The sequence below is a fragment of the Engraulis encrasicolus genome, unplaced genomic scaffold (assembly GCF_034702125.1).
Source record: "Engraulis encrasicolus isolate BLACKSEA-1 unplaced genomic scaffold, IST_EnEncr_1.0 scaffold_151_np1212, whole genome shotgun sequence".
Taxonomy (NCBI): Eukaryota; Metazoa; Chordata; class Actinopteri; order Clupeiformes; family Engraulidae; genus Engraulis; species Engraulis encrasicolus.
Window position 1 is genome coordinate 88,929 of NW_026945032.1, and position 10,505 is coordinate 99,433.

General features: G+C 43.2%; 1 protein-coding gene across 1 annotated transcript; it reads right to left on the bottom strand.

Annotated features, from left to right (window-relative positions):
• Nucleotides 1-2,469: 2,469 nt before the first annotated feature.
• LOC134442402 (NACHT, LRR and PYD domains-containing protein 3-like) lies at nucleotides 2,470-8,138 on the bottom strand. Its single transcript, XM_063192574.1, has 7 exons — nucleotides 8,030-8,138; nucleotides 7,165-7,197; nucleotides 4,224-6,015; nucleotides 3,941-4,114; nucleotides 3,429-3,602; nucleotides 3,033-3,206; nucleotides 2,470-2,643 (listed from the first exon to the last, which is right to left on the bottom strand). Exons 1-7 carry the CDS (start codon nucleotides 8,136-8,138, stop codon nucleotides 2,631-2,633), a joined length of 2,469 nt encoding a protein of 822 aa, XP_063048644.1. The 3' UTR covers nucleotides 2,470-2,630.
• Between the last annotated feature and the right edge of the window lie 2,367 nt (nucleotides 8,139-10,505).

Here is a 10,505-nt window from a genome sequence, read left to right on the forward strand (position 1 = left end):
GCAAAGGCGTACTGGACACACGCGATAGTCAGTTAAAATCAGCGTGTCATCTGTACGGAATGCATGATGACATGATGACAGGGCAAGGCAAGGCGAGGCAACTCACCCAAACCAACTGAGGCTGGGGATATGCTTTCACACGGTAGGACACCTGACACAAAGTATGCAGATTCATGTACGTGGTGCAACATTGACACAACTGCGAAGGACGATCTTCCTAACTTCTGTTGTCAAAAATGCTGAGAAATATTAATGAGATATGTATGAAATCTCCAGTATCGTTTGAAGTGATCCTGAAGAAAATACTGTATGCGAATTCTGACACACGTGGTTGCATGCTTGCAGACAGCATGGGCCTTACAGTTACTTTTCATTATTGTTTTAGTATTGTTGCAGTCCCTGTAGCAATGTGGGGCTAAGTGCCTTCAGCCTTCAGCCACGACTAGAGGTGTAGGAAGCGGGATTCAAATCTGCAACCCTCCAATGCTAAGACCACCTCTATAGGCCACGGTTGGCTCAACACACACACACACACACACACACACACACACACACACACACACACACACACACACACACACACACACACACACACACACACACACACACACACACACAGAAATTTCACACGTAAACGCGTGCACATTAACACACATCATGGTCAGATGCCTCAGGCACAGCACAGACTCATCCTCTACTCTACACACACGCGGACACAAACATAGATTATGTTATCTCTCTGTCACACACACACATGCACATGCACACACTCCTTATTGTTTGTACAGCTACTTCAGGCACAGCACACACACAGGGTCGTTTCAACATATCGCACGCACACACACACACACACACACACACAGACAGACTTTTGCATTAAAGATTTGACCCTGCACTAAAGAAGTGAGTCATCTGTGATTGAAGTAACCACTCTGTTACAATCAGTTGTAGTTCATCTTGCTGGCGGCTGCTTTCCAGACTCAATGGTGCTAATGTACCTGTTCAGTGTTGCCAGATTTTCCAAGACAAAGAAGCGACTGACGTCCTAAAAACAGGCCCAAAAGAAGCGACTGACGTCCTAAAAACAAGCCCAAAAGAAGCGACTGACGTCCTAAAAACAAGCCCAAAAGAAGCGACTGACTGGTGTCGTGAAAACAAGCCCAAATGAAGCGACCGAAGGGGTGGGTCATCAGTCGCGTGCCTAGGGAAGACTTTTTGCGTGGGTCTGCGTAGCAGCTAAAATCCACACAAGTGACCACAGAAAGTGGTTGGAGTTAACAATGCTGTAGTAGGGTCACTTGTAAGGATGAGTGAGAAAAAACGCGTTGCCATTGAGAAACACATATCCAAACACATTCAAATCACGGGCAGAGCAGGAGAAAACAGCAAGCCCAACCCTGAAAAGAACAAGCCCAAAAAAAAACGCAACCGCGACTTTGCAAAATTAAAAGTGACTGCTCAAAAAAGAAGCCCAAGGTCGCTTATAATAAGCAGACTTGGCAACACTGCTGCTGTTCTTCTGTATTACAGTGCTGAGGATGGAACAGCGGAAACCAAACACACAACAACAGACTACAGTTTATCAGAAAATACAGTTTAATGGTCCTCATGACACTACCTACAGATCAGGTACGTTACCCAACATCCCAATGGTCAATATGAAAACTGTCTACAGTTGGTGAAAATATATATGAACAACATTATAAGGAACAACCAATTCTACATTGCAGTATAAGTAACAATTTACACATCAGTTACAGATATTGAATCATAATAAGCATTTGCAGTGGCCTGTACCACATAGTAGGCTGATTTCCCCCCCACAAACACGATTAAGTCCTCATATCAATGTACATTGTGAAAATAATATCTTACAAAATTAGAGCAATGAACGCACCTGGCACATCGGTTACATATAGTCTACTGGGTGATTACAACCAACTATCCATTTACCATTTCACACATAACAAGTAGATTGACAATACAATACACACCCACATGTGAGAGTAAAAGTGTACTTCATTGTCAATCACACCATACTAATTATCTTCCACACACCGCGTTCTCCCGTCTTGTTGGTGCGTCTCCGAAGTAATCAAGGTTAGTTAGGAAATGGATCGCACTCAGTTTTTTCTTGTTCTTTTCTTTTTATTTAGTCATTGCAGGGACTGATATGACAATCAGAAGAAAGAAGAAAAAACTGAGTGCGATCCATTTCCTAACTAACCTCAATCACACCATACAAAAACATCACATATACTGTAGGGATCAACATTTCTGAAATCGAAACAAATCTAACTCTGAATGTGCAGTCCCCATGTAGAAGATACAACCGGTAGGGCACTCGCCTGCCATGCGGCTGACCCAGGTTGGATTCCCGGCCCAGGTCCGTGGCTGACCCCTCCCCATCTCTCTCCCAATTCGCTTCCTGTCCACCTGTCACACTGTCCTATGAAATTAAGTCGAAAAAAAAAATCTTAAAAAAAACTAAATCATTGAGGTGTGGCAGTTAAGATGTGGACACACAGTGCTGGTGTGTGGTGCAGTGGTGTGTGTATCTTAGTGAGTGTCGGGAAAGGGCAGCCTCTGCAGCAGCTCAGCTCCAGTCAGATGGATGGATGATTGACGGATCACCAGCGATACCTGTGCAGGAGATTTAACAGAGGACAAAATTCTCAGTGTGGTCTTCCTCAACATTGTTCACATGTGGAGCTGCTCTGGGGTCCGTTTCTCGAAAGCGTCTTTGCTATCGTCGTTCGCAAAGTCCTTCGTATGAGTGACTCAACTCTCTCTCGACAGCGACGCTCACCACTAAATCCAAGGGAACGGTAAGACGGTCTTAAGGCGGTCTTAAGACGGTTAGCAACGACAAGAATCGAGAAACGGACCCCTGGTCTGCTAAGGACGTTGTACAGCTAAAATCTCTTCACAATATTTACACGCATTAACAATATTTTAAACAAAACACGCATCACAGCATAATATTTGTGTGCCTGTGAATTCACAGTGGGTGACATGGAGCCATTACTTACCCTAGTTGTGTCAGGTTATATGCAGGATCTTTCAGAAGATCAGAGAGTGGTTCCACTCCAGATTGATCAATTCTATTGTAACTCAGGTCCAATTCTTTCAGACTGGAGGGATTTGATCTGAGAGCTGAAGCTAGAGATGAACAGCTCTCCTTTGTGAGGTTACAATTCCACAGCCTGGCCACACACACACACACACACACACACACACACACACACACACACACACACACACACACACACACACACACACACACACACACACACACACACAAATAAAGCATACTGTACTTGTACAAAATAAAATAAATCAATGTCATGATATACTCAATCATTAGCACAACCACACAGACAGACTCAAAAATGCAAATGTGCATGTCCACACAGTGTCAGACTTACTGCATCGTCTCCAGTCTGCATTTTGGATGCCCCAGTTCAACAGAAAGAAGCCTAACTCCTGAATCACCCAGATTATTGTAACTCAAAGCCAGTTGTCTCAGACTGGAGGGGTTTGATCTGAGAGCTGAAGCTAAAGAGGAACAGCTCCTCTCTGTGAGGTTACATTTCTGCAGCCTGAGAGAAACACACATGTCAGTAAAACAACATCTTGAAAACAAACTCAAGCCAAAGCTCAACGTATATAACACCTATATGGCAGGGCTATTTAACACTCGCCTCTGCATGCACACATGGAAAACAAAATAAAAAATACAAAATACAAACACATTTATGACAATGAATAAACACAACAATCAAATCAGATCCACCCCTCTCTCCCCTCTCTCCCTCACACACACACACACACACACACACACACACACACACACACACACACACACACACACACACACACACACACACACACACACACACACACACACACACACACACACACACACTGTCAGACTTACTCCAGTTTCTCCAATCTACAATTTGGATGCTGCAGTCCAGTGGAGAGCAACTCCAATCCTGAATCTCCCACATTATTCTCTCTTAGGATCAGTTCTCTCAGACTGGAGGGATTTGACCTAAGAACTGAAGCTAGAGCTGAACAGCTCTCCTTTGTGAGGTTACATTTTGCCAGCCTGAGAAGCAAACACATGAGTAACACGTTTGTTTAATGTTCAAACCATACAACACATAGACACACACAGACACACCCACCCAGTTAATACTCAATACTGCAATACTCACTTAATTGTTGTGGATGTTTTGATCACTGGTAGCATCCTCAGCAGACCTGCATCTGATCTGGCAGGTGAACTCAATCTCCCATAATTCTCCAGGTTAAACTCATTCATGTCCTCACCTGACATGAGCAGCACAAAGGCCAGAGCTGATATCTGGGAAAGAGAGAGATCCTCTCTGTCTTCTTTACGCATCCGCAGGAACTCATTGATCTCCTCTACCAGAGAGTGGTCATTCAGTTCATTCAGGCAGTGGAACAGGTTGATGCATCTCTCTGGGTTTTGGGCTTTTCTGATCTTGTCTTTGACATACTTGATTGTTTCCTCTGTGTCCTGTGTGCATCTTCCTGTCTGTGGTAGGAGATCATGTAACAGTTTCTGATTTGACTCCAGTGAGAGGCCCAGAAGAAACCTCAGGAAAAGGTCCAGGTGTCCATGTTCGTTCCCTAAGGCCAGATCCACTGCAGTCTGGTGTAGCTCATGGAGTCTGTCAGTACTAAGCAGTGAATATAGCTGAGAGGTTTGGCTTTGGGCAGACATATTGGGCATGTTGCTCTCTCTCTTGCTGTAGTGCAGAAACACATATAAAGCTGCGAGGAACTCCTGAATGCTCAGATGAACAAAGCAGAACACCTTCTCCTGGTACAGCCCATCCTCCTCTCTGAAGATCTGGGTGCACACACCTGAGTATACAGAAGCCTCTTTGGCATCCATGCCACACTCTCTCAGATCATTTTCATAGAAGATCAGATTGCCCTTCTCCAGTTGCTGGAAAGCAAGTCGACCCAAGGAGACAATGGTCTTCAAGTTCCAGATGTCTTTGTGCTTTTTGGCTTGTATGATGAGGAAGTGTGTGTACATCTGGGTCAAGGAGGATGGAATCTCTTTACTCTTGGCTTTAGTCAGGATAGACATCAGAACGGTGGCTGCCATCCAACAGAAGACTGGAATGTGACACATAATGTAGAGACTCCTGCATGACTTTGATTTCAGGTGTGTAATGATTCTGCTGGCCACTTCCTGTTCACTGATTTTCTTGCTAAAATACTCCTCTTTCTGTGAGTCAGTGAAACCCCGTACTTCTGTCACCTGGTCCACACACTCAGGAGGGATCTGATTGGCTGCTGCTGGCCGGGAAGTGATCCACACAAGAGCAGAGGGAAGCAGGTTCCCCTTGATGAGGTTTGTGAGAATGACATCCACTGAGGCAGGTTCTGATACATTGTAGATGCATTCATTATCCTGGAAATTCAGAGGATGCCTGCTTTCATCCAAACCATCAAAGAGGAAGGCAATGTTGTATTTGTCGTCAGTGGAAAATAGAAGGCCATCTGTTTCACTGAAGAAGTGATGGATGAAGTCCTCAAGAGAGTAGTCCTTCTCTTTCATTAAATTGATCTCCCGAAAAGGCACAGGAAGCAGGAAGTGAATGTCCGGATTGGCTCGTCCTTCAGTCCACTCCAGAATGAACTTCTGCACAGAGACTGTCTTCCCAATTCCAGCTATCCCCTTTGTCAGCACTGTTCTGATTTGCTTGTCTTGTCCAGGTAAGGCCTTGAAGATGTCAGTGCATTTGATTGACATTTCTCCATTTGTCACTTGTGTCCTGGATGCTATCTCAATCTGTCTGACCTCGTGCTCCGTACAGATCTCGACACATTCTCCCTCTGTGATGTAGAGCTCTGTGTAGATCTTCTGCAAAGATGCAGGGTTCCCCTGCTTTGCTATGCCTTCAAACACCTTTTCGTACTTAGATTTTAGCCTGTTTTTCAGCTTTTGTTGGCACTTAAAGAATCCATCTATAGTAAATACGATATAAGATGTTAGAATTGTGTCTCATTTATACACATAGAACAAGCATTCATTGTATGCATATGTAACGGTATAGGTTTTGGTTCTTCCACTTGCACTCTAGCATTCACATTCTGAGTGGTCCAATACTGCCCCCTATGTGCAAAACTGTTCGTTTCTCTCTCCCTCAGTTTTAAAAGATTTAAAAGATTGAGATTGAGCGGTAAGTTGTATGCAAACACAATGTGTAACTAACAATTGATGCATGTGTTAATGTTTTGAATCAGCGCTGACTAGTAGAATGCACCTGTCACTTCATGGTTGGAGGGAGACATGTAAACGTACAATGCTGCATGCCAACCTCTTTCCCACCACCACTAGATTGAAGGTGGGTCATGGATGGGCCTCCCAATATGACAATAATCCATAACATACAACCCAAGCAACGAAGGAGTAGCTCAAGCAGAAGCACATTAAGGTCATCAAGTGGCCCAGACAGTTTCCAAACATTAACCCTATAATAATCTTGTGAAGGGGACAAAAGATCCCATTTGGCAAACTACAGTCATACAACTTAAATGATCTAGAGATGATCTGCAAAGAAAAGTGGACAAAATTCCCTTCTAATATATCCACAAACATTGTCATTAACTGAAAGAAACATCTGACCTCTGTACAAGAAAACAAGGGCTTTTCCACCAAGTATTTTGTCTTCTGTGACTAGAGGGGTCGAATACTCATTTTCCTCAATGGAATACAAATCAATTAAAATATATTCTTCAAAGTTATTTTCTGGATTTTCTTTTTGATATTCTGTCTCTCCATATGACTTGCATATGATGTGTGTGCTGGGAGGGGGGGGGGTGGATGCAGCATTTGTCTGTGTGTTTTCTGTCTATTTGTGTTTATATTCTGTTACCCTGTGAGACCAAAGGCAATGTTCATGCTTGCATGATAATAAAGTATAATCTAATCTAATATTAGAATACATTTAACATTAATATTATAGACTGATCATGTCTTTATTACTTACTGGGCAAACCATCAAAATCAGCGAGGGATCAAATACTTATTTACCTCACTGTATAGTATACATACAGTTCATTTTTTTAAAAGAAAAAAAAGAGAAAGTAAAGAGTGTGCATGTGAGAACATACCACAATTCGGTGCTTGAGTTGAATGTGCAGCATCTGGAGGGAGGAAAGAGGAAGGCTTCTGGTTAACAGAGAAAACATTTACAGGAAAAAAGGGCCTAATCTTTCCGGCAGATGATCTCTCTTGTTCGCCTGACTGGTTGGGTAATGGTTCAGCTGATTATCCTTAAATGAAACTAAAAGCAGTCATGGGTGAGCGGTTAGGGCGTCAGACTTGCATTCCAGAGGTTGCCGGTTCGACTCCCGACCCGCCAGGTTGGTGGGGGGAGTAATCAACCAGTGCTCTCCCCCATCCTCCTCCATGACTGAGGTACCCTGAGCATGGTACCGTCCCACCGCACGGGTGAGGCATAAATGCAATTTCGTTGTGTGCAGTGTTCACTTGTGTGCTGTGGAGTGCTGTGTCACAATGACAATGGCAGTTGGAGTTTCCCAATGGGCTTTCACTTTTTAAAGGCAGCCGTCAGGATTCACCTAAGCTAGTGATATATTTTTTAGCAGAAACAGGGAATGCATATGATGTGCATATGCATGTGATGTGTTTAGGTAGGTAAGGTCCATCAACTGGGACCTTCAGCGCAGTGATATGCATTATAGGTAAAATGAAATAAAAAATAGATATTTTAAATGCACTTTCACTATATTGTTTGGGCTGCCTCTCATCTTTCAGCCAACAATGTCGCCATCGGTATGTCAGGCTCATGTCTTTATAACCTTGGGAAATAAAGAACATGCTACTGTCAGATCGAATGTTTAAAGTGTATATGAGTCTTCCTCTACCAATCGTTGCGCATATTAATTAATGCACCATCTGGGAAGCACGTTCGTCAGATCCTGAGTGACCAGCTAGTGTGTCAGAACTCCTTACCATGGTTATGAATGATTGTGAAGTTGATGTCCCCCTGAACTGTGTTGTCAGACACGACTAGAGCAGACACATTGCTTCCACCCTCAGCTGAAACGTTTACATGCTGCATGCCTGAACCGCAGTGTTTCTGGTCACAGCCCTCCAGTGCTGGCTCCTGCAAAAGAGCAGTCCTGTTAGACTGGCCAATAGTACTTCATGCTTATGCCAAGCCCGCATACTGGCTACATTCATGAAGCACCTTAAATCCAATCTATTCACATAGGCATATGGACTTAAATCACACTGGCCCTTCCTCCAATTTGGGAATTGCTTGAGAAAGGTCACAGACCGAAACGTCGCAAGTAAAAACTCTGCAAATGTGAACAGTGAGCGGGAGCTTCTTTGTCTACAGAGTTCATGCTTCCCATTCGCAAATGCTTTTTCCAAAAAGTACTTAACACCAGCATGAAAAGTAGACTGAGGGCAAAGGTCAACATTTGTATCACAATGAAATGTCATGGCAATTATTTTTCTTCTCCTATTCCCTGAGACATTAGAAGGGCAGGGAGAGGAGCAGGGACAGTGAAATTGGCACGATGACAATGGAGTTTGAGTATTTAAATATTTTGTTGTAATTGCTCAGACTTGCGGCGTAATCAATAAATTAGAAGTGGTACACTAGCTACTTTTCATTGTGTCAGTTTGACATTTTCCCATCAAATCACAGATATTGTTTAACAAGATATATTTAGGGGGGATGTCCTTCGTGTGTGTGTGTGTGTGTGTGTGTGTGTGTGTGTGTGTGTGTGTGTGTGCGTGCGTGCGTGCGTGCGTGCGTGCGTGCGTGCGTGCGTGTGTGCGCGCGTGTGTGTGCATGCGTGCACCTGCATGCTTGAGTGTGTGATCTGCCTAATGGCTGAATGTACACGTGTGCTATAGGTTTAATATGCTGCATAAAATATTTGCATATTCATGTATGCTGCTGGACACATTACTTTCTGGTAGTATTCTTCACTCTATTCACTCTTTACTGAGAATACTACATCATAACAACATTGCTGTGACATTACAGAGAGCCTTAAGTAATAGATTAAGACATAGCCATTACAATTTCGGTAACAGTAAGGTTATATCATAGGCTCTGCGCTAAGGGTTCCCCAACTAATCTGGGAGTGTGTGACTCTTCAAATTTAGAAGCTACTGTATGTGCAGTGTCACTTTTCATGTTGTTTGGACACAAATGCCACAGATGTGTATCATCAACCTTCCACTGAGTTTTGCTTTTCCTCTGTAGGCATGGTAGTCACTCCCCCTCTGAATCCACTGTGCAACCATACAGCAGAGCACAGTAAGCAAACACACAACGTTGCATTGACATACACAGACAGATCGGTACTTCCGCATTGAGTTGAGAAAAATGACTACAACACTACACACATATAGGCCTAGTACACATACAAACAACATGTAGAGAACGCCAAACTTTTCTTGACTAGACTTCCTGGAGCCTAGTACCAATTATGCACAGAATCTTGCCATGGAGTAGTTTACCCCAAAGAATGGGATGACAGAGGAGAAGGAGAAGTTCCCTCGAACGATCAATCGAAACATAACATGGTTCCTTAATTCTAAATGACATTTAAATCAAAGAGATGAAAATGCCTCCAATGTTTTGGTGAAGAGCAATTTTTGAGAGGAAAACATGAACTCACGTTCGAAAGCAGCCGATACACCCGTCTCCTCAGAATGGCAGTCCTTCTGTGAGTGAAATGGTTAGACGTGGGAATACCTGACCAGACAGGTAGAACAAGATTCCAGATTAATTTAATGCCAGCTAGTTACAGGTCTTGCATGCTCGAGACGAGAGCCACATAAACTAATCTAACACCAAATAGAGAAGCATACACATGACATGGCCATTCGTTTTAAGGTGCACTACGTACGTTTTCCTAGTTAATTAATCAACCTAACAAGTCAACATATCCTTAAAGCAATACTACCAACTGTGGACATAAGGTAATTTAACACCTCCTACTAATAAGTTATTTTCAGAACAAACGGGGGCCCCGCTGAAAAAAGTTTGGTAACCACTGTTGGCTCCTAGATGGGAAAGGGCAAGTACTCAGTTTGTCACCGCAAATGTACCCACATTTCAGGATCTAACGAGGAACGTCTTGTACAAATGTAATGTTTAGGTGACTGTAACTGATTCAAGAAAAAATATCATGATTGGCTTGTCTAACATAAAGGAAAGTGAGTGACACTCAATACAATTCTGACATGTGGAGACAATGGAAAATGGAACACTACGTAGGCCTATTTCCGATTCTGACATTGTGTAGAGTAGAGTAGAGTAGAGTAGAATAGAGTAGAGTAGAGTAGAGTAGAGTAGAGTACAGTAGAGTAGAGTACAGTAGAGTAGAGTAGTAGTAGAGTACACAGTAAAAAATATTCCCGTGATGTCACAGGGAATTACTGGCTACTAATTGCATTCATT

Excerpts from the sequence above, each read along its gene's own strand:
- LOC134442402 (XM_063192574.1), bottom strand. The coding sequence starts at position 8,138 with ATGCAGCATGTAAACGTTTCAGCTGAGGGTGGAAGCAATGTGTCTGCT. Across the intron at positions 7,198-8,029 it reads CACAATCATTCATAACCATG|ATGCTGCACATTCAACTCAA; the intron begins GTAAGGAGTTCT and ends TCCTCCCTCCAG. Across the intron at positions 3,603-3,940 it reads TGTAGATTGGAGAAACTGGA|GCTGCAGAAATGTAACCTCA; the intron begins GTAAGTCTGACA and ends TGTTTCTCTCAG.